This window comes from Marmota flaviventris, chromosome 2 (assembly GCF_047511675.1).
Source record: "Marmota flaviventris isolate mMarFla1 chromosome 2, mMarFla1.hap1, whole genome shotgun sequence".
Classification (NCBI taxonomy): Eukaryota; Metazoa; Chordata; class Mammalia; order Rodentia; family Sciuridae; genus Marmota; species Marmota flaviventris.
Window position 1 is genome coordinate 183,652,952 of NC_092499.1, and position 25,140 is coordinate 183,678,091.

A 25,140-nucleotide genomic window follows, 5' to 3' on the forward strand; every position below is an offset into this window, starting at 1 on the left:
AACTTTGATAAAATACCTAGCTCTGAGTTTCCTTGGTCGATACAGGACCCATGTTGCACATGTAAGTGAAATCTACAGATAATTAGAAAAGGAATGTTAAAAATCTTCCCATAGTCAACTTTATTATGGTAAGTGTGGGCTATAGTTGTTTCAGTTCATTTGTATTACTTTTAAAAAGAATAAGGCTAATTCTGTAATATGTAAGCCACGTTCTTCTTGTGTCGTATAGTTGGTTAAGATCAGACTTCTAGGTTTATGTCCTGGTATCACTGCTTGTCGCTATGTGGTCTTGAATGACTGGCTTTCTCAGTTCCTTACTTGTAAGGTGGGAATGATAATAGTATCCATCTCTTCAAGTGAAGATTTACACATGTAAAATTCTTCAGGCAGTACTTAACACAAAGTAAGCCAACTCTAAGATAAATATTGCCTTTATTCTTAATTCCATTATTTTTAAACAATTTATCTTTAAATAGTATTTAAATTATCTTTAAAATACTATCCTTGTTTTTTAGATACAGAAATAAGCTTTAAAATGTGTAATAACTTATTTAAAGGTAGATTGGGAGTTTATTCTAAGGCCTGTTTGTTTTGAAAAGTACAACTGAAGATTGTGAGGCAAGATATTGTTTATTGCCAAGGTTGTCCTATGCTCTTACTCCTCCCTAGCAACTATCGGGCCACAGGCCATTTAACTTTTCTAGGAAAGCAGGACGACATTGCTGTGTGATTTTGGATTTTAGCATGAAGAGAGAAAATATTTTAAGACTGTAGAAAACTGAGTTTGTGATGGTGAATATGAACATAAAATCTCTTAAAATGCAGAATAAAAGAGCAGAAAGAGGAAAATAAGAAGAAATACAGTGGTAAACAGGGAAGGCAAGAAGCACAGATCCAGCATACAAATGACTAGTGATATTCCTAGTAGGAAAAACAGAACAGAGTAGAGCAGTAAATAAAAATACGGTAGAAGAAAATCATTATATCTTGTGATGAGGACTCCTAATAGCCCTTCCCCTGAGATTGTGATTTTTCCATTCATGCTTTCTATATTAGTTGAAATTTTTAAGCTTTCAAGAAAATTTTCAGCTAGGCGTGGTGGCACACACCTGTCATCCCAACTCCTTGGGAATCTGAGGTAGGAGTATCACAAGTTCAAGATCAGCCTGGGCAACTTAACCCTATTTCAAAATAAAATAATAGGAGCTGAAAATGTAGCTCAGTGGTAGAGCACTTGCGTAGCATGCTTGAGGCCTTAAGTTTAATCCCCAGCTCTGCAAAAAAAAAATAATAATAATAACAGTTTTCTTCTGTATGTGAACATAGGGAAAAGTCAAGAAAGGCACCTGGTTTATTTTATGAATGTTAGCATATTTCTAATTACAAACATGACAGCACATACAGAAACAAACAAGTACAAATTAGTCTTACTTATGAATATGTGTACAAAAGTATATAAGTGAATGCTGGCTAAATTTTGAATTAATAACATGTTAAGTGAATGATCTTGCCAGGCACAGTGGCACATGCCTGTAATCCCAGCGACAAGGGAGGCTGAGGCAGGAGGATCTTGAGTTCAAAGCCAGTCTCAGCAATGAAGAGGCACCAAGCAACTCAGTGATACTCTGTCTTTAAATAAAATACAAAATAGGGCTGGGGATATGGCCCAATGGTTAAGTACCCCTGAGTTTTATCCCTGGTACCAAAAAACAAAAAAAAAAGTGAATGATCTTCCATGACCAAAATTTATCCTAGCAGCTCAAAAAGAAATAATTCTTGCAAAATATTAGTAAAATTTTTAAGAAAACCACTGATTCTGTAGGCAGATCAGTTAATAAAACAATGCATCAGTGTTTAATACACAAATATTCTGATTAAAAAAAAATATAGGACTATTCGTGTAGGTCCTTATTAAAGATCTCTCTGAAGGGAGCCCAGGAGCAAACTGGAGGCACCTTTTATAAAAATCAAAGGTAATGTCTTCTGTGACTACTATTTAACAACAAGGAATTTTAAAAAAAATTTGTTTTTAGTTTTTGATGGAACTTTATTTAATTTATTTATTTATATATGATACTGACAATCGAACCCAGTGCCTCACACATGATAGGCAAGTGCTTTACCAGTGAGTCACAAACCCAGCCCATAAGGAATTTTTAATGAATGAATCTTTTAAAACTTTTTGGTCTTAAGTAATTATAAATTAATAGGAAATTGTAAAATAAAAGTGCAGGGAGATCTTCCCCGAGGACAGTATCATATATAACTATAGTACAGTATGAAAATGAAGAAAGCTAATAAAATATTAAAATAAGAGGTTAAAAATCATGGTCTGGGGCTGTATCTCAGTGGTAGAGCACGTGCCTAGCACATGTGAGGCACTGAGTTCAATCCTCAGCACCACATAGAAATAAATAGGGGTATTGTGTGTATCAGCAACTTAAAAAAATTAAAAAAAAAAAGATAAAAATCATTGGAAACAAAGAGACAGTTTGCACTTGATATGACTTCTAATTAGACAATCATAAGGGAATCAATATAATATTTAAAATAAATGAGAATTAAGATTCCCACATAAAAATATATAAACTAGGAGGAAGTATATAATGACTACCTATAATATCCAGTTAAAAATACACTGCAGGGCTGGGGATGTGGCTCAAGCGGTAACGCGCTTGCCTGGCATGCGCGGGGCACTGGGTTCGATCCTCAGCACCACATACAAATAAAATAAAGATGTTGTGTCCACCGAAAACCAAAAAATAAATATTAAAAAAAAATTCTCTCTCTCTTTAAAAAAAAAAAATACAGTGCAGCTGGGTACCGTGGCGCACGCCTATAATTCCAGCAGCTCTGAGGCGGAGGCAGGAGGATCACAAGTTCAAAGCCAGCCTCAGCAACCTGAGTTCAATCCCTGGTCTCCCCCGCCCCTTGCAAAAAAATACAATGCAAAAATATCCATTTTCAGCTGTGACAGACAAAAGTTGCCTTAAAAAACTATGTACAAGATCTAAAAGAAACTTTTAAAAAATTAAGATATATAAAGTATGTACATGTTATGTTCCTAAATTAGTCATTCAAAAGAACAAACAGAACACATCTTACTTTTTGGGGGGCGGTTCTAGGGATTGAACTCAGGGGCACTTTACCACTGAGCCACATCCCCAGCCCATTTTTGTATTTTATTTAGACACAGGTGTTACTGAGTTGCTTAGCACCTTGCCGTTACTGAGGCTGGCTTTCAACTCTCAATCATCCTGTCTCAGCCTCCCAAGCTGCTGGGACTACAGGCATGCGCCACTGTGCCCATCTCACATCTTACTTTTCAAAAAAGTATAAGAACACTTTGCTCACAAGATGTAACATGCTGCAGTTCCACAATTCCTTATCTGTGATTTCAAAGTAAAAACTAGATTTTGTTTTTTTTAGTATGTTTGTAACAAATTCATCTAGTGGCAAAATCTGCCCTGAATTAACACAAAGTTTTTGGAATCATTACTTATTTCACTTGGTATGAACACTGTCCTGTTTGAGTGCAGAATTATTAATATCCTTGATTATAAAGTGTTGTCCAAACCCTTGCTAGGAATGGTATATAACAGACTAAGCAGACCAGGTTCACAATCTTACCAATGTGAAAAAGTAATCCTTGCCATCCCTGGATGATGCTTTACTGAAAAATATTATGGTTCACAGGACCTTGTTTGGTAAGGTAAGATGAAGATCTCAAAGAAGATAAGGGATTAGGGTGAAAACAAAACACAAAATGCATTTTAACAAAAATTAACAGATTTTGCTTTTTAAAGTTTCAGGTTTATAGAATGTTTGAGCAAAAAGTTTAAAGAGTTTCCATATTCTTCCCCATACCCCCACTCCAGTTTCCCCCTTTAACATCTTCCATCAATGTGGTACATTTGTTACATTGATGAACCTTTTTGATATATTATTAATTGAAGTCTATAGTTTACATTAATTAGCTTTACTCTTTGTTGTATAGGTCTATGGATTATGACAAATGCATAAATGTATAATGACAGTTCACCATTATAGTATTACATGAATAATTTCACTGCTCGAAAATTCCATTATGCTCCACCTATTCACTTGCTCTCCAAGCCCCTGGCAAACACTGATCTTTGTACTGTTTCCCTATAGTTTTGGCTTTTCCAGAATGTCATGTAATTGGAATCATATATACATACAGGCTTTTTTTACTTAGCAATATGCATTTAAAGTTCCTCCATGTCTCCTTGTGACTTGATAACTCATTTCTTTGTATTGCCAAGTAATATTCCACTGTATGGATGTACCATAGTTTGTTTATCCAGTCACCTATTGAAAGACATCTTGGTTACTTACAAGTTTTGACAATTATAAATAAAGCTGTTATAAATATTCTGTGTAGGGTTTTGTGTAGATTTGCATTTTTAAGTAATTTGGGTAATAACCAAGGCATTTAATTGCTGCATTGTATGTAAGACTGTGTTAATCTTTTTAAGAAACTGCAAAATTGTCTTCCAAAGTAACTGTATCATTTTGCATTTCTACTATCAATGAGAGGAAACACCTTTTTAAGCAGTACTAGAAAGCATGATATTATAGAGAAAATAGAATCCAAAATTATATGCACACTGTGATTTCAGTATATTTGCGGGGGATACTGGGGATTGAACTCAGGGACACTCAACCACTGAGTCACATCCTCAGCCCTCTTTTGTATTTTATTTAGAGACAGGCTATCACTGAGTTGCTTGGTGTCTTGCTAAGTTGCTGAGGCTGGCTTTGAACTCGTGATCCTCCTGCCTCAGCCTCCTGACCTACTGGGATTATAGGCATGTGCCACCGTGCACAGCTCAATTATCTTTTTTTAAAAACTTGTTCCAATTAGTTACACATGACAGCAGGATGATTTCAATTCATTGTACAAGAATAGGGTACAACTTTTCATTTCTCTGATTGTACATGATGTAGAGTCATGTCAGTCCTATAATCAATCATGCATGTGTCTAGGGTAATGATGTCTCTCTCATTCCAGCATTTTTCCTACCCTCATACCCCCTCCCCTCACTTCTCTCTGCCCAATCCAAAGTTCCTCCATTCTTCCCCTGCACCGCCCCCCCATGTGCGCCATTATGGATCAGCATCCATATATCAGGGAGAGCATTTGGCCTTTGGTTTTGGGGGATTGGCTTATTTCCCTTAGCGTGATATTCTCCAACTCCATCAATTTACCTGCAAATGCCATAATTTGATTCTCTTTTAATGCTGAGTAATATTCCATTTTGTATATATACCACAATTTCTTTATCTATTCAACTTTTGAAGGGCATCTAAGTTTAACTCTTGTGAATTGAGCTGCTGTAAATACTGAAGTGACTGCATCACTGTAGTATGCTGATTTTAAATCCTTTGGGTATAAACTGAGGAGTGGGATAGCTGGTCAAATGGTAGTTCCATTCCAAGTTTTCTAAGGCCTCTCCATACTGTTTTCCATATTGGTTGCATCAATTTGCAGTCTCACCAGCAATGAATGAGCATACCTTTTCCCCCACATCCTCGCCAATACTTATTGTTGCTTGTATTTTTGATAACTGCCATTCTGACTGGAGTGAGATGAAATCTTAAAGCAGATTTTTTTTTTTTTTTTTCTTTTTTGCGGGGCTGAGGATCGAACCCAGGGACTTTTGCATGCAAGGCAAGCACTCTACCAACTGAGCTATATCCCCAGCCCTTAAAGTAGTTTTGATTTACATTTCTTTAGTTACTAGAGATGTTGAACATTTTTTTCATATATTTTTTGATTGATTGTATATCTTCTTCTGAGATGTGTCTGTGACAACAAAAAAAAGCGATTAAAGAACTAGAAGGAAGTATTTTTAAAATGTTAAATAATTTCTTTAGGATTATGGCTGTGTTTATTCCTGACACTTTAACTTTTTAATTTAATGTTTATTCAACCAAAAGCAAATCTTACTTTATAATTAGAATAATGATACAGAGATAAAACTTTCTCTTTTTTTTCCTTTAATGGTAGGAACCTGCAAATAGTCGTCTACCTCCTCACCTTATTGCACTTGATTCCACGATACCTGGGTTTTTTGATGACATCGGATATCTGGATCTCTTGCCATGTCGTCCTTTTGACACAGTTTTTATTTTCTATATGAAGCCAGGTCAGAAAACAAACCAAGAGGTAAGAATTCTGAATTATTTTTCTTTTTGGCAACATTTTGTGCTATAAATACATAAGATTTACATAAAAGGTTTGTCCTTATCCTTGGTAAGAAATGAAGACTTTCTATGAACTAGTTCAGAAAGAATTAAAGAAATAGAAAGAATTAAAACTATAGTATTTAGTGTTCTGAGTCTTTTGACTCTCAAGGAGTGTAGTTTAGAGTAGAATTGTAGCATGTCTTTCTTTCTCTTAACGAATTCATATTCATGGGCAAAAGAAAATAAAATACATATTAGCTACAAAGAGCTCAGGCTAGCTAGACCAAGTGAGCAACAGGCTCCCCGCTTGAGGTTCCTTCCAGGTAAGCTCACAAACAAAAGGTATGCATAGTGCACAATGCAGGGAATGATGCATGAGGTAAAGGATAAAAACAGTATGTAGCAGAGGAGAGTAGAAGGAAGATATAAGATAGGTGGGAATGTAAAACTAAGAGCAAAATGGCAGAAGATTTGAATTTTGTATTGGAAATTAATATTTAAAACATGGAACGGGCAGTTCCCAACTAATTAGGAAAGAGTCAAAGGAAGGTTTATAAAATACAATACTCAGATGTGTGAGGGCACTATGACTTAGAATTTTACTATAATCAACTTAGGACTATTAACTAATAAAATCAGCACTTTTTTAGAAATTTACCAAAAGTCATACCAAAGTCAAAAAATGTTTGCTTGAGAAGCATTATTTTAAATTTTGCACTGGTGATCTACTGGAAAAGAAGTTTTTGAGAAAGTTCTTCCTCATTTCATGTTATTCTTTCAGTAACTCTTATATTAAGTGTGTGTTCTCTATTAGGTCCCAGGTTACACTGGAAAATAAGTGCTACAAGGCTTCTGGCTTTCTAGAACTATTGTCTAGACAGGACAATTAAATAAGCACCCATTGTAAAGTATACTAATGGGGCATTAAAATATGTCTTAGGAGCCTTAACAGGAAAACATAACCTGATTTTTAAAAAGCATCCTGGAAAATGGGACGTTAAGCAATATTTGAGGTGTTCATTAAAAAGGCAGAAACAGATTATGATAAGACAGTATTGCATCTTTATGGAATTCATTATGAATGCCAGTGTGCTTGGTACTTGGGAGAAAATAAGTTAGTGACAGGCAGATATGAAAGTGGTGGACTCTAGTTTTTTAAAAGAATCTCAGTAAATTGGATTAATTACAGGAGCTGGGGATGTATTTTGAAAAGACTCTCGTGTGTTGTTCACTTGAGAATATTGGAGCCATTTTTCTCCTACCTGTTAAAGAATACATAAGCCCTTGAGGCAACTCCTAAACCAACCAGTTCAATTTCCTTAGGTTCTAGAGTCTGGGGTGACCAGGAAACAAGGGGTTTCTCAGGGGCTTCTTTGGAGTGGCTGAGACCTTGCTCTTCCTGGCCACAGGTGATTAATTTCTAACTGCCAGAAAGTGACCTGCAAGTTGAATTTGATTCACTTACTGCTTCTTAACTAAATTTTTCAGAAACTGTTAATTTAAAAGCTTTGCTTCTGTTTAATAGCAAAAACTAGAACTGGTTAGCCAATTAGTTTTTTGATAGAAGAATATGAAAGGATGTGGTTGAACTAAACGAGTACACTTCTGGAGACAATAGTTCTGTGTTTAAGAGGTAAACCTGGCAATGATACAATATATTGAGGAGCAATATGTGTAACTTCCCATATTTTTAACTTTCACAGGCATCTGCATGGTCTTGGCATATTAGCATTGTCTGAATGACATCAGTGATCTGGGGACTGGCTGCATCACAGTCATTGGGGAGAGTTTTTAAAAAATAGTGATTCTAGGATCTTGCTTTGGCTAATTTTGATGTATGTCTGGAAAATCTAATGGACTCATCTTTAACACATTTCCCAGATGATTTTTATACACTGTTCCCCACCCCTTGTTTTATTTTTAATTTGAAGAAGAATTTCTTATTTTCCTTTATTTAGAACAGAGTGTTTTAACAATCGCCCTGTTGCCATCTTGGGTCAGATAATTCTTTGTTGTGGGGACTGACTTGTGGTTTTTTTTTTCTTTTTTAGTTGTAGATGGACACAAAGTATCTTTATTTTTATGGGGTGCTGAGGATCGAACCCGGTGCCTCACGCATGCAAGGCAAGCACTTTACCGCTGAGCTACAGCCCCAGCCCCAGCCCCTGACTTGTGTATTTTTAAACATTTAACAGTACCTGTGGCCTCTTCCCCTAGATTATTCTACTATAATCCCCAGCATTATTCTACTGGTTGAAACAACCAAATATGTCTTCAGATATTGCCAAATGTCCCCTGGAGGACAAAATCACCCCGAGATGAGAACTGCTCTTTTAGAGCAAGAGGTTCTCCTGAGATCAGTAGAAAGCCCCAGTGTTACACTGTTTGTTTGGTTTTATTTTTAGTTTTTTTTTTTTAGTTTTCAGCGGACACAACATCTTTGTTTGTATGTGGTGCTGAGGATCAAACCCGGGCCGCACGCCACTGTTTGTTATTAGTGGGGAGGAGAGAATCTTTTGGTCACTTCATTTTTCCTGGAATGACTGTATTCTTTCCTTTGGACTAAGAAAAGAGTATTCTCACATTTATTAATATACCTAATCTTTCAATAAAGAATTCAATAATTCTTTTTTTTTTTAACATCTTTATTTGTATGTGGTGTTGAGGATCAAACCCAGTGCCGCACACATGCCAGGCGAGCACGCTACCGCTTGAGCCACATCCCCAGCCCTATTGAATTCTTAATAGGTTTTTACTTTTGTAGCATTTGTCAAGACTTGTAGTTAAATAATTACATAACTATATAATATTTTTGTAAATTAACCAGGTTATTAACTCTGTGCACAGCAAGGACATTGTGTCTTTTATTTATTTTTAATAAATATGTCAGACTCAATAATTGTTTCAGCAAGAATGGAGCTCAGGGCTTTACCTACATTATCTCATTACCCTTCACTACCATTATTGTTATCCCCATTTTACAAATGAAGAAAGTGAGGCAAGTTAAGAAATTTAAGGCCCAGCCAATCCAAACATAACTCGAGCACTTATTTTTCACAACAGTGATGTATTCTCAAATTTCTTCTGAACTGGATTTTAATTTTTTCAGAAACTTCAAAGCTAATCAGTTTTATGAATACTTATTTTAGTATGTTCTTAAGTTTCCTACATGATAGCTGATGATGTTATATATTTCAGATTTTAAAGAATGTGGAGTCTTCCAGAAATGTTCAGCCACATTTCCTAGAATTTTTGCTCTCCCTTGGCTGGTCGGTAGATGTGGGCAAACACCCTGGCTGGACAGGACATGTTTCCACCAGTTGGTCGATTAACAGTTGTGATGATGGGGAAGGGTCTGAACAAGGTAAAACTCAATCATAATGGTCATTTGTTTCTTGTTTTGTTTCTCTTGATTCCCTGCCCACTCCCCGCCCTTTATTATGAATTTGTAGTTTTGTTTAAAAAAAGAAACAGTGGTATAAAAGAAAAGTCTCCTTCCTTCAATCTCAATCCTCACAAAGAGTCACTTAGTATATATATTCTTCTAGACAGTTCTTGTGTATATTAAAGATATTTATATGCATAGTGGTAGGTGAATTAATACAGAATTAATCATTACAGTGCTGTAAGTTCCTTTTTGTAATGTGAGTAAACAAATTCAGTTTTCTATAAAAATACTATAATAAGTCTAGGTTATCTATAACAAACAATACAGTTTCCTAACAAGCAAGTTTTGTGTAATAAATACAGTTTTCTATTAATAGGTATGTTTTATAGTGGCTATTTAAAAAAAAAAACAGTTAAAGGTTACATTCTTGGGACATCATATCAAAACCTTTGTAGTAAACAAGCTGACTCTCTCAGAAATTCTTGCCCATCTCTGCAAATTCTTCTGAGGAACTATAATCAGGATAACAAGGGACCAGAGCAGTATAAATTTAAACTTAAGACCTTTGCCCCACCTGGCTAATGCATTTTGTTCCTGGGCTCCTGAAGTCATTGGAAGGTTCTCTGTCTGAAGTGAGTAATTCCTATGTTGCGCTTTGAATTTTCTCAGTTCTTATGTCAACAAGATTATATTCTCTCAAGGTTTCCATTTATATATCATTGTGACTTGACCTCTAGTTTGTTCTAATTTTTACCACAGTTGAAGCTATAATTTTAATTTCCATATACCCTTGAATATATGCTTGAGTATATCTGTACCCTCCCATAAGTAGAATTGATAAATCAAAGTATATGCATATTTTTTTTTCCATTTTATGACTATATCACTTGGGTGCTTATGGTTTTAAGTAACAGAAAACCTGACTCAAACTAGCTTAGATATTGAAGGTCATTTTTTTGCCTCATGTAACTAAAAATTTCAGAGATTGGTTAAATTTTCTGTATCATTTGAATAGCATTTGTTTTCTTTCTTTGTAATTTTCCTTTAGCTTTGTTTTCTACATCTTAGCTTTGTCTCTGAAGGCAGCTCAAAGATTTATATGGACATACTACACTAACCTGAAGAGAGAGATTAGCTCTGTCTCAGAATCCCTTTACTCCCCCAATTTTTGCATTGCACAGTAATTAGACTACGTCAAACCCATCCCAGTGGCAAGAAAAATGGAATGAGCCTGATAAATAAGGTAGAGCTGGTATTTAGGTAAATCCCACCCATACTGCAGGCCTACTATAGAGTAGGGGCAGGTGGAGTAGATGTTGGGGCAGTAACCACAGCGTCTACTGCAGTAGATAAAAGTGTCCAGCCTGTGTTTTAAGTGGTATTACTAGAATTCAGCCACATTTTACTTAGGTATCGTCTGTGGCTACTTTCATTCTATAATGGAGAATTAAGTAAGTGTGGCAGAAACCATATAGCCTGCAAAGCATAAAATATATACTAACTGATCCTTCACTGGAAAAGTTTATTAACCTCTGGTCTAAATTTCTTGTTTGCCATATCTTCATCGCATCTTCTAATCCATTATTTTCTATTTTTCTTTCTTTCCTGAGAATTGCTTGTTCATTTCCTCTGCCCAACTTTTTGTCAAGGTGTTGGACTTTTATGTTAGGACATTGTGTTCATTTTAATTGAGAACAATACTACTTCTCTGGAGTGTTTTTTTTTAATTCAGTCTTGCTGGCTAAGAGCAGATACTTTTACTAACTGCCTGGATATTTTTTTATTGTATTATTGACCATTGGGGAATGTGGAACAGCAGCAGAGCCAAAGAGCAGTTGAGAGAGACCAGGGACAAAAGTACCTTGAAGCAGGTGTCTGCATACATACACTCTGTCCCTGCTCCTTTCAGAGGGACTGTGGTGGTCTTCCTTTGATTATTTACTTGTCTTAAAATTACTGCTCCCTCACTCTGCCTCATACAGAGGAGATAAAGATCCTGCTAATCAGAAGTGGGTCTGCTATAGAGTAGTTTCAAAAACTATGAAACTATGATTTTATGACTTAAAGTTAGTATAAAGACATGTAATGAACATTTGTAGTTTATTCATCTTACACACTAATTGGTTCTTGTTAGAAACATGCATTCCTCTAGTGTCACTTTATTAGCATTTCATGAAGCACAAAGATTGGTTTTCCACACTGTTCAAAGAAGTAATGTAGTGTTTCTTATTCCTAGATGAGGTAGTTTCCTCTGAAGATGCTGGGGCTAGCATTTTCAATGGACAAAAGAAGGTGCTGTATTATGCTGATGCCCTGACGGAAATAGCTTTTGTGGTTCCTTCTCCTGTGGAGTCCTTGAGTAAGAACATTTTTTGGCATGGTTCTGTTTTAGTATCTATTTGTATATTCAATATTATTGCATTGGAAGAGATTTTGAAATTATCTAAGGCACTCTCTAGCTTCTAAGGCATTATAACTATTGGATTATATACAGATACAAGATATTATCTTCCTATAACTTTCTGATAAGCCACATCCACAGCCCTTTTTATATTTTATTTTGAGACAGGGTCTCACTAAGTTGCTTAGGGCCTCGCTAAATTGCTGAGGCTGGCTTTGAACTTGCAATCCTCCTGCATCAGCCTCCGAAGACGCTGGGATTACAGGCGTGTGCCACCACACCTGGCTCTTGTCTTTCTTTCATAAAATTTAATCAGTATGTAGATGGCTTGATTTCCAATTTGTTCTTTGCAAATTATAAGTGAGCTCCTACCTCCTTTCCTAATCCCATATGAGAGACTTTGTATGGAACCCCATAGAATCTTACAGGTAGAAGGATCTTATAATGGCACCAGGCTGATCTTCTGACATTGAGCTGGAAAAACTTGAGCAGCCTAGAAAAGGTGGCGTAAGGATGACAGTGTTTCATACTTCTTAGTCTGAACTCACAATCTTATTTTGCGTAGAACCTTTGCATTTTGCACACTAAGCCTGTTTCTTCATGTCTGATCAGACAATAGGTGAAAAATGTCACCTTTCTGAGACATTTGTAGGGTGGGGTATCTATATTACACTTTCATAGTCTCATCTTCAGGCTAATGATTTTTGTTGGGCCCTAGTTTGGCAACTTTCCAACTTTATACTTGGACCATTGATTTCTCACTCTGGGCCCCTCCCTGTCTTATACCCTAGGATCAGTTACATTCCTGGCAGGAAGGGCCTTCCATGATTTGGGTCACTATCCTAGCAGCTGCTTGCCTTCCTAGCAAGACTCTGTCTGCCAACCTAATTGCAGAAGCCAGGACCTGTTTCCAGTTGGCTGAGTACCTGCCTGTTTTCTCTGGCTGAGCCTGTTTGCCACCAGCAAGTTTCCCAGAACTAGAGCCTTGTCATCCCACTATAGCTCCCACAGTTAGGTGTTTGTCTCCTGTCATGAAACATCCCCTATGCCTGTTGTGCCCCATTCCAACTCAAATTCTGTTTCTTGATTTTTTTCCCAATTTTTTTTTAAGTTTTGTTTTTCGTTTAACTCAATGCTTGTCTCTCAACCAGATTGTTCTTTAATCTCAGAGACTAGTTCCTCTGTAGCTTTTGGATATCCTACTGTCTACTTGGCACTGTGCTCTATGAATATGTAATAAAAATTATTCAGAGAATTAACAGATGCTTTTATTATATTCTACATCTGAAAAGTATCTTGTTTTCTAGTCTGCACTCTGTTGTCCCATAGATCAGGAGAGCCAGCAAACTATAATGCACATGCCAAATTCAGCCAAGAATGGGTTTTACATTTTTAAAGGGTTATCAATAAAATATAAAGAAGAATATGCAACAGCGACCTATGTGGTCAGCAAAGCCTAAAATATTATTACCTGATCCTCTACAGAAAACATTTGTCAGCCTTGCTTTAAAAATAGTGCTTGTTAAAAATGAAATTATGGGGGCTAAGGTTGTGGCTCAGAGGTAAAGCACTTGCCTAGCATGCATGGGGCACTGGGTTCGATCCTCGGCACCACATAAAAATAAAATAAAAGTATTGTGTACACCTATAACTAAAAAATAAATATTTGAAAAAAAATAAAATTATGGCTGGTACACATGTAATCCTAGAGATTTGGGAGGCTAAGAGGCGGGAGGATCACAAATTCAAAGCCAGCCTCAGCAACTTAGGCCCTAAGCAACGTAGAAAGACCCTGTTTCTTTTCTTTCTTTTTTTTTTTTTTATTATTGGTTGTTCAAAACATTACAAAGCTCTTGAAATATCATATTTCATACATTTGATTCAAGTGGGTTATGAACTCCCATTTTTTACCCCGTATACAGATTGCAGAATCACATCGGTTACACATCCACTTTTTTACATACTGCCATACTAGTGTATGTTGTATTCTGCTGCTCTTCCTATCCTCTACTATCCCCCTCCCCTCCCTCCCCTCCCATCTTCTCTCTCAAAAGACCCTGTTTCAAAATAAAAAATAAAATAAAGGTGGCTAAGGATGTGGCTCAATGGCTAAGTTCCCCTGGATAAAGTCCCCCACACACACCAAAAAAAAAGTATGGTATTTACAGGAAAATGGATGGAACTAGAGACCATAACGTTAAGCAAAATTAGTCAAACTTAGAAGGTCAAGGGTTGTATATTTTCTCTCATATGCAGAAGCTAGAGAGGAAAAAGGAAAAGAAAGATGGGGGTGAATTTTGTAAAAGTCAAAGGGAGGTCAGTGGAGGAAAGGGACCAAGGAGAGTGAAGTGGGAAGTGCTAGGGAGTGGTATTAGTCAAATTATATTGTTATATTGTGTGCATATACAAATATGTAACAATAGATCCCATCGATATGTATAACTTTATGCACCAATAAAAAATGTGGAAGAAAATAGTGCTTGTTTAAGTAATTTAAGTAGACTAGTTAGCATAATTAAACTTTTGCTCCAAAGGAGTAGCAGGTATGATCATTGATTTTTTTTTCTTTACTCCATAGCTGATTCATTGGAAAGTAACATCTCAGACCAGGATAGTGACTCAAACATGGATCTTATGCCAGGAATTCTGAAACAGCCATCCCTGACACTTGAGCTTTTCCCCAATCACACAGACAATCTTAATTACTCACAGAGGGTAAGTCATTTTGTGGCTATCTCTCCAAAATTTATGGTGGAATGGGCATAATTATTGAATCATGTCTACAAAGTTTCTAACTTTAACCTAGAGAATAATTATAGGAGAGTATTGACTCATTAATAATTGAAATCTTTTAAATGAAATTCTCCTAATTATTTTTTTCTACTGTGCAACAAGTAATTCCTAAGACAGCCTTTGTTATTTTTCTTTATTTTGCCATGTTTGTTTCTTTTACCCATACCTTTTTCACTAAAGGTATAGCAGTAGCTGTACATTATTCACTAAAGGTATAACAGTAGCTGAACGTTCCATATCTTTAAATCATGAAATGTTCAACTTTGAAGTGTGATCATGTAGAGATTTCTAACAAACAAACCAGGAATGGAACCACCTTATGACCCAGCTATCCCACTCCTTGGTGTGTTTTCTAAAGAACTATAATCAGCATACTATAGTGATACAGCCATATCAGTGTTTATAGCAGTACAGTTCACAGTAGCCAGGTTATGGAGCAGCCAGATACCTGTCAATAGAAGAATAGATAAAGAAAATATGATGTTGATGTACAAAACAGACATGGAGACCAATGGAACAGAATAAAAGACACAGAGAAACTCACATCAATACAATTATCTTATACTAAACAAAGGCACCATAAACATGCATTGGAGAAAAGATAGTCTCTTCAACAAATGGTGTTCAGAAAACTGTCAATCCATATGTAACAAAATGAAATTGAACCTCTACCTCTCACCCTACACAAAACCCAACTCACAGTGGATCAAAGAGCTAGGGATCAGACCAGAAACCCTGCACCTACTAGAAGAAAATGTAGGCCCAACTCTCCACCATGTTGTATAGGAACTGACTTCCTCAATAAGACTCCTAAAGCACAAAAAGTAAAATCAAGAATCGATAAATGGGGGGCTGGGGATGTGGCTCAAGCGGTAGCGCACTCGCCTGGCATGCACGGGGCACTGGGTTTGATCCTCAACACCACATAAAAATAAAAAATAAAGATATTGTGTCCACCTAAAAAAAAAAAAAAAGCTAAAAAATAAATATGAAAAAAAAAGAATCAATAAATGGGATGGTATCAAATTTAAAAAGCTTCTTCATAGCAAAAGAAACAATAATGTGAAAGAGAGAGCCTAAAGAATGGGAGAAAATCTTTGCCACCTTGTACCTCAGGTCGAGCATTATTCTCCAGGATATATAAAGAACTCAAAAAACTCAACACCAAAAAAAAAAAAAAAAAAACAAATAACCCAATCAATAAATGAGCAAAGAAGCTAAACAGACGCTTCACAGAAGAAGAAATACAAATGGTTAACAAATATATGAAAAAATGTTCAACATCTCTAGCAGTTAGAGAAATGCAGATTAAAAGCACGCTAAGGTTCTATCTCACTCCAGTCAGAATGGCAATCATCCAGAATACAAGTAAAAACAAATGTTGGCGAGGATGTGGGGGAAATAGGTACACTCATAGGTTGCTGGTGGGACTGCAAATTGATGCAAACACTCTGGAAAGCAGTATGGAAATTCCTTAGAAAACTTGGAATGGAGTTCAGGGTTGTGGCTCAGTGGTAGAGCGCTTGCTTAGCATGTGTGGGGCACTGGGTTCGATCCCCCACACCACATAAAAATAAACAAAATAAAGATAGTGTGTCCATCTACAACTAAAAAAAAAAAGTATTTAAAAAAGAAAGAAAAGAAAAAGAAAATTTGGAATAGAACCACCATTTGACCCAGTTATCCGAATCCTCGGCATATACCCAAAGGGCTTAAAATCAGCATACTGTAGTGACACGGACACATCAATGTTTATAACAGCTCAGTTTATAATAGCTAAGCTATGGAACCAACTTGGGTGCCCTTTGACAGATAAATGGATAAAGAAATTGTGACATATATATACACAATGGAATATTACTCAGCCATAAAGAAGAATGAAATTATGGCATTTGCAGGTAAATGGATGGAATTGGAAACTACCATACTAAGTGAAATAAGCCAATCCCAAAAAAACAGAGACTGAATGTTCTCTCTCATATGCAGATACTAACCATATGGGGAACGGGGGTAAAAAAGAGTAGAAGTTCATTGGATTAGACAAAGGGGAATGAAGGGAAAGGTGGGTAGATGGGAGTAGTAAAATGAATTGGACATAACTTTCCTATATTCATATGTGGATACATGACCATTGTAACTACACATCATGTACAACCATAAGAATGGGAAATTATACTCCCATGTGTGTATAGTATGTCAAAATATACTCTATTGTCATGTATATCTAAAAAGAACAAATAAAAATGCCTTGCCCAGTCACCTTCCATCTGCCACTGTGGACCTCTGAACTTCTCTGATGCTGATTACCCATAACTGTCCATACCCTACCTGATACAGAACAAGGGCTTTGGGTTACTTCCCCCAACTTCTCCCTCTTTCAACAGGAAGCAGTTTGGAGATGTTGTCACCCATTTTTCCATAGAAATGGAATATAGAAATTGACAGGAAATATAATAATGATCCACTTTATTTTTTTATTGATTTTATTATTTTTTTAAATACACTGCAGTAGAATGTATTAAAATTCTTATTACACATATAGAGCACAATTTTTCATATCCACTTTATGCTTTGAACATAGCCCTTGCTGCTGTGCCACTGCAACTTATTATTTTTTAAAAAATATTATTTTTTATTTTTAGGTGGACACAGTATCTTTATTTTATATTTATGTGGTGCTGAGGATCGAACCCAGTGCCTCACATGTGCTAGGCAAGAGCTTTATCACTGAGCCACAAACCTAGTTGCTGCAACTTATTTTAAAAATGGACCTTTCTTTCTCTTTCTCTTTTTCTGCTTCTCCCTAATCTCTCCCCCTCCCTAATCTCAGGGGAAATAGGATTACCCCGTTCCTGCTGATGGGCAGATAAACCTTCTTCTCCTTTTTCTCAAAATAAATAAATAAAAGAACCAGTTTTAAAAATGAAGGAAAAAATGTGGTACACACACACACACACACACAATGGAGTTTAAGTCATAAAGAAGGATGGAATTATGGTATTTGCTGCTAAATGAATGGAACTGGAGAATATCATGCTAAATGAAATAAGCCAGATTCACAAACTTAAGGGTCGAATGTTTCCTCTCATAGGTGGAAGCCCCAGCAAAATAAGGGGGAAAGGGGCTTGCGGCGGGGAGGATCAGATATCATAAAGATACAAGGAAGATCAGTGGAATAGAAGGAAATTGAAAGGGAGAGGAGAGAAAATGTGGAATGAATTTGACAAAATTATGCTACTTTCATGTATAAATACAGTGAATTTCACCTTTATGTGTATACATAAAGCACCATTCAAAATAGACAAGTAAACAAGTGAAAGGAAGACCAGAAAAATAGAGGAAAGAGAATGGGGGGAGGGAGGAGGAGAGGCGGGAAAGGGGAAGATACTTTGGATTGAAATGGAGTAAATCTAATTTTGATTTTTATCAAAATAAGCCCAACTATTATTTGTAACTATAATGCATTAATTAAAAAAAGTGTGACTATATAAAAATGGCAACACTTTGGAGAATAACTTAGTATAGCAGTCCTGCTTATCTGCTATCTCACTTTTTTAAAAATACTTTTTTTAGTTGTAGATGGACACAGTACTTGTATTCATTTTTAGGTGGTGCTGAGGATTGAACCCAGTGCCCCACACATTCCAGGCAAGTGCTCTACCACTGAGCCAAAACCTCAGCCCCTGCTATTTCACTTTCTACCAATTTGTCAGCCATGTTCAACCAAGTTCCAAAATATTAAATGGAAAGTTCTAAAAATAAATCATTCATAAGTTTTAAATTATACACTATTCTGTATAGCTTGGTGATTTCTCATGTGGTCCTACTTTATCCTGCACAGGAGGTGACCCATCCTTTTGGACAGCGTATCTACACTGCATATGCTACCTGTTAGTATTCTTGGTCATGGCATTGGGGCATTGCAATGCTTGTGTTCAAGTAACTCTTACAAAGGAACTTAATGCTACATCATACTACTTTTGTTCCTCTCATCATGTTGGTACTATATCATCTTACATCATCACAGAAAGAAGGATATGGATATAATATAATGTTATCTTGTGAGAGAGAGAATATATTTATACAGATTTTATTATAATATATTATTATAATTATTCTATTTTATTATTAGTTATTGTTAATAACTCAGTATCCTAATTTATAAACTGAACTTTATCATAGTTATGAGTGTATAGGAAAAACATAGTATATGTAGCAATCAGTACTAACTGGTTTCAGGCATCCACTGGCTAGGGAGGTTTTGAACATATCCCCTGTAGACAAGGGGAGATTGCAGTATGTGAATAAATACACTGTGTGTGGTACAACAGCCCCTGCTAAAAGAAAAAAAGTTTTTGTTTTATACTTTTTCTTTCTTTTCCAACAGATGTTATTTCCTTATCTATATTTTCCCTCATGTAATCTCTTATTAATTTTTACTGAAAAATGACCAAGTAAGTGGTAGCAAGAGTATAGGACCAGATCATGAGTACAGGAAGATTAATTTAGAACAAGTAATTTAAAAGATGAAAGAAGTATAAACTTGACTGAAGTTATTCTGCAATTTTACAGGATTTTAGTTTGGCTCCTTCCATGGTGAAGATTGTCAACATAGGCATCTGTTTTAAAAGGAATATGGGAGGGGTCCTACCTTTAAAATTGATTTAGGAAAAACCATCAAGTTATATACTAGACTCCCTGAGGTACCAGTCTTGATTTTGCATATCCAGAGTTTTAAAGTTTTCCTGAGTACAATTTTGAGAGGATCAAGTGGTAGTAAAGTGTGGCAGCCAGAGCAAATGTCAAGGTTAGCTGCTGGAGTACTCATTTTCTGAATGCCATTGCAGTTCAGCCTTCAAAACCAGAGAATGATGACTCTTAAAGCACCATGTGTTTACTTACCATTTACACTGTAGACTACTTACAAACTCAAAAAAGGAAAATCAAATGGTTATTTCAATAAACACAGAAAAGCAGCTAGCAAAACAGTATCACCCATTTATGAGAAAAATTCTCAGCGAACAATTAATAGAAGCAAGCTTCCTTAACCTGATACGGAGCATTGACTAAGAACCTACAGCTAACATTATACTTAACACATTGTACATTATCCTTGAATGCTTTTCCCCCTGAGATGAAGGACAGGTAAGGCAAGTTCCTATGATTTCTGTTTAAGGGTCTTATACAGAGAAATAAGTCTAGAAAAAGAAATAAAATGCATAAAAATTGGAAAACAAGAAGTGAAACTACATGTACTGCAGATGACATGATCATGTATGTAGAAAGTGTTAAAAGAATCTATTTTTAAAAAATATTTATTTTTTAGTTATAGGTGGACACAATGTCTTTATTTTACTTTATGTGGTGCTAAGGATTGAACCCAGTACCTCACTCATGCTAGGTGAGCACTCTACCTCTGAAACCACAACTCCAGCCAAAGAATGTATTTTTTGCATCTGTTAGAACTATTGAATGAGTGTAGTGTGTTGGGGAAGATTTTAAGATGACCTCAAGTGACCATTGCCCTTGTAGAATGCCCTGCCCTTATGTGTAGTGGAACCTGTGAATATGATGGGATATCCCATAATCGAGCTGCATTACTTGGCAAAGGGATTTTGTGGGTATAATTAAGGTTATTTTGAGTTAGCCAAATGGGAGATGACCCACACAGACCTGACCTCTCAGGAGCCCTTTATATCTAGGGTTAGAGATCAGAAATGGAGAAAATTAAAGTTAAAGAAAATTAAATGCCATGCTGCTAAGAAAATAGTCCCTGAATGTGCTGGATTGGTTTGGGAGAAATCTTGGAACAGTCATTTTCTGTGAATGCAGAGTAGAAGCACAAATCTGGGGGGCTTGCCATGAACTCTGGCCATTTGGTGAAGACATATTTCTGTGCTAATGAAACAGTTTAAATTTTAAAATTTAACTTACGTATGGGATTTCCCTTTTCTATATATGGACTTGGTATAGGGCTTTAGCACAACCAGCTTGCTGCATGCCCTAACAGTGGGTTAGCTCAGAATGCCAGTTTGCCAAGGGAGAGCCCCATAGTCCTATTAGCCTTGGAGAGAAATGTGAAGCCAGCTGGGTGGCAGGAAAGCCAGAGCACATTGTTCTTGATAGGAAAATCCCAAGAATTCTTTTTGCCGATAAGGAAAAGGATTAGGCCTAAATTGCTAGGAAACATCTGGTCTGAAAACTAGGAATAACTTGCTGATATGAGACATTTTAGTGTTTCCAGGCAAAGTAGTGATACTGCTCTGATGGAGAAAGCATCCTTTTTCTGGTTATAATATAGACTCAGATCCCTTTAAGCCCCCTTTAAAACATAGCAAAATTAGCAATAAGGTAGGTATGCAAACTAAAATTGTTCAGTATTCCTTGTCTCTTTTCCTTTGACAATTTCAGGACTTCATTTCCTCTTTCTAGGTTAAGACTGATTAAAAAAAAAAGAAGAAGAAGAAGAAGCCAAAGAAGTGTTTTCTGGCAAATGTATTTTGCATTTTTTTTCCTGAAGTGATTTCATGACTTGATACTTACATTGTAAGCTGAATATCTTACATAAATGTACGACTGGGTAGTTTTATGAAGTCTGCACTTTTTCTCTCCTCTTCTTCATATAGCTCAGTCCCAGTTCCAGAATGAAGAAGCTGCCTCAGGGTCGCCCTGTGCCTCCTCTTGGACCTGAGACAAGAGTTTCTGTGGTCTGGGTAGAACGCTATGATGATATAGGTATTGTATAAGGATGTTGTCCATAAATAAAATAACAGAATGACAGTGACCTGCCAAATGTCTGAAGGAAGTGGGAGCAGAGGCATGTTGTAGTGGCCAAGAGCAGGGATTAGAATCCAGCAAGCCTGGTTTGTGTCTCATCTCCACTGCTTTAACTCCACTGCATTAACTTTGAGATTGTTCATCTGTAAAATGGAGATAATCATGCCACTTATTTCACAGTTGTAAAGATTCTATAAGACTAGTTGATAGAAAACTTTTAACTATTTCTATTGGTATCAGAGTTAATGTCCCAATCTTCCCAGGACCTCTGGAGAAGGGAAGGGGAAGGATTTCATACACAATATTTCCATGTGCTCTGTCTAGTTTTAATATAAAGGTTAATTTGTCTTTAAGTGTCCTACTATGGATTTTTTTTTTTTTGTGGTTTTTATGTAAGCAACATGAGAGCGTTAGAAATGCATACTTACCTTAGAATCCCAGAGTTTGTGGGAAACTACAATAGTTGCTTTCCAGCCAAACCCTCACAGACCATGGATCATGTTCTGAAAATCCTTCACTTTAGATGAACTTAACTAAAGTATTTCTTGAGGGAGGGTTTTTTTTTTTTTTTCCATCCAGGGGAATCATTAGGATTACATAGGAGAGCATGGTCTGTATATTTGTTGTCTGCCTATGTAAAGAGATTAGAAAATTGGATTTCTTATTGTTTGGGGAAAATGAGAGGGATATTAATTTTAATGTTATTATTTCTTTGCAGAAAATTTTCCCCTTTCAGATTTGATGACAGAGATCAGTACTGGTGTGGAAACTACTGCAAATAGTAGCACTTCTCTGAGGTACATTTTTTTTTTCATTTGCTTGAAGCTTATCAGCATGTCTGTTTTTATGTCAGTTGTAGCTTAATAAAGAAGGAATTATAAAACAAAAAGATTAAAGGCAAAAAATAAAAATAAAGAATCAAAAGTTTGTACATACATGCACAAGGTTATCAAATTTGTGAGAATTTTTAAAAAACACTTTATTGAGGTATGAATGATACATAAAAAGTTGTACACATTTTAAATTTGTTTTATTTAATGAGCTTGGAGATAAGTATGAATGAAACCATCATCACAGTCTATGCTGTAAGCATCCATCATCTTCAAAAGTTTTCTCCTGCCTTTTTATTTATTATAATTGTTGTTATTGTTTTGTGATAAGAACACTTAACATAAGACCTACCCATTAAGCAAAAATTTAAGTAAACAATTCAGTATAGTTAACTTTAGCCACTGTATTATACAGTTGATTTCTAGGACTTATTTATCCTGCATGATGGAAACGTTTTACCATTTCATTAATATCCCTGTTCTCTCTCTCTCCATCCCCATTCTACTCTCTGCTTTCATTGATTTGATTATTTTAGATTCATCATGTAAGTGGTGTCATGTAAAATTTGTCTTTTGATTGGCTGGTTTATTTCACTTGGCATAATGTTCTCCAGATTCATCCATGTTACTATAACTGGCAGAATTTCCTTCTTTTTAAAGCTGAAAAATATTCTGTTGTATATATATGTGGTATATTCTTAATCCATTCATCTCTTGGGACATCCAAGGTGCTTCCATGTCTTGGCTGTTGTGAATAATGCTGCAGTGAACATGCAAGTGCAAATAAACCGCTTTGAGGTCCTCTTATATATCCAGAAGCAGGATTACTGTTTCACATGGTAGTTCTGATTTTTTTTTAATTTTTTGAGGAATTGCCTTAATGATTTCCATAGTGGCTGCATTAATTTACATTCCCATTAATAGTGTACACGGATTCCTTATTCCCTATATCATCACCACACTTAGCCTTGTTTATTTGTTCTTTTAAATGGTCATTCTAACTGGTGTGAAGTGATATTTGATTGTGGTTTTAATTTGAGTTTCCCTGATAATCAGTGATGTTGAGCACTGAATTTTTAAATAATATAATTAATTCCTGTTTTACATTTGCCTGTGGTAAAAGGAAAAATGGAGAAGAGGCAGCAATTAAGTATTAATGAAGGGGCTGGGGTTATAGAGCACTTGCCCAGCATGGTTGAGGACTTGGGTTTGATCCTCAGCACCGCTTAAAAACAAATAAATAAAATAAAGGTTAAATTCTTAAAGCATTAATGAAGACTCTGTTAATAATTAAGACAGAAATGATGGAGTTAAATTGGAAAAATAATCATTCTGGATAATAGCAGTTAAAATATCCTAATCTAATGAGCTATTTAACGGGAAAGTATTTTGAAGTAAAATGTAATATTAATTTTGTTATTATGGGGGCTGGGGATGTGGCTCAAGCGGTAGCGCACTCGCCTGGGATGCGTGTGGCCCGGGTTCGATCCTCAGCACCACATGCAAACAAAGATGTTGTGTCCGCTGAAAACTAAAAAATAAATATTAAAAAAAAAAATTTTGTTATTATGTTAAAATTTCTGTTTTACCTGCCCATTTACAAAAAGAATAAGAACAGAATATGATTCTAAGATAATAACGTATTGTTTGATCTTTATAATTTTCAAGACATTTTGCTTGTTGGTTTTTGGTTTACAACTCCAAGTTATAATTATCATTCCTGTTTTACCAGTAGGATAAAATATGCCCATAGAGGTTTATTCCTCAGCCCTATGCACTCAGTAAATGCAGAAGAAGGGATCCAAACCCAGGCCTTTTCCCTCAGTTGCTAATCTCATCTCAACATCACAGAGCTGTCCCCAAACTTAGTATTTTAACTTCAGTTCCTTCTGTTTACATCATCTGATACTAATTGCATGTAAGATGAACTTATTCTAACATTGTTAGATTATTATTGAAGAAAACTTGTAGAGATGGTGTTTGTTCATTTGTTTGTGGTACTGGGAATTAAACCCAGGGGTACTCTATGCTTGAACTACATCCCCAACCCCCCCCTTTTTTTTTTTTTTTTTTGAGACAGGGTCCCAATGAGACAGTTGCTTGTTCTGGTCTCTAACTTGGCAATCCTCTCTCACCTTCCCAAGTAGTTTATTTTAACACTATCATTTAATTTTTTTTTCTAAAAAAGGAAGTCATTCTTAAGTTTCATATTTTTCATGTTGAAGTAATCTTAAACAAATTACAGATTTCATAACATTCTAAATATATCAGTATGTATTCCTTAAGAACATTTTTCAGATAGCTAATGATAACATTATCCCAATAATAAAGTTAATAATACTCACATTTCTCCACATTCCCTAAAAATTTCTTTACAACTGGTTTATTCAATTCAGAATTCATTCCACGACTATGCATCTGGTGTTAACTCCTTCCATCTCTTTTACTGTAAAACAACTTCCTTTTTATGCTTCATGATGGTGACTTGCTGAAGAGACTATGGGATAGTTGTCATAAGGATGGCATTTCTATAGCTAGTTGGAAATAGACCTTTAACTGACTTACACTGTTTTGTGGTTTTAATCTTTTTAGGTCAAAAGTTGTAATAAGGGGCTGGGGATGTGGCTCGGGCAGTAGCGCGCTTGCCTGGCATGCGTGTGGCCTGGGTTCGATCCTCAGCACCACATACAAACAAAGATGTTGTGTCTGCCGAAAACTAAAAAAAAAAATAAATATTA

At 35.9% G+C, this 25,140-nt stretch overlaps 1 protein-coding gene across 3 annotated transcripts in view; it reads left to right on the top strand.

Annotated features, from left to right (window-relative positions):
• Ralgapb (Ral GTPase activating protein non-catalytic subunit beta) overlaps window positions 1-25,140 on the top strand; it is a 104,371-nt gene that overhangs the window by 73,379 nt on the left and 5,852 nt on the right. For all 3 annotated transcript variants that reach the window (XM_027945196.3, XM_027945199.3, XM_071608919.1), the window contains 6 exons: window positions 6,035-6,193; window positions 9,412-9,577; window positions 11,838-11,960; window positions 14,581-14,717; window positions 21,422-21,530; window positions 22,291-22,369. In XM_027945196.3, coding sequence (XP_027800997.1) covers window positions 6,035-6,193; window positions 9,412-9,577; window positions 11,838-11,960; window positions 14,581-14,717; window positions 21,422-21,530; window positions 22,291-22,369 — 773 coding nt within the window. The remainder of the gene's footprint in view (window positions 1-6,034; window positions 6,194-9,411; window positions 9,578-11,837; window positions 11,961-14,580; window positions 14,718-21,421; window positions 21,531-22,290; window positions 22,370-25,140) is intronic.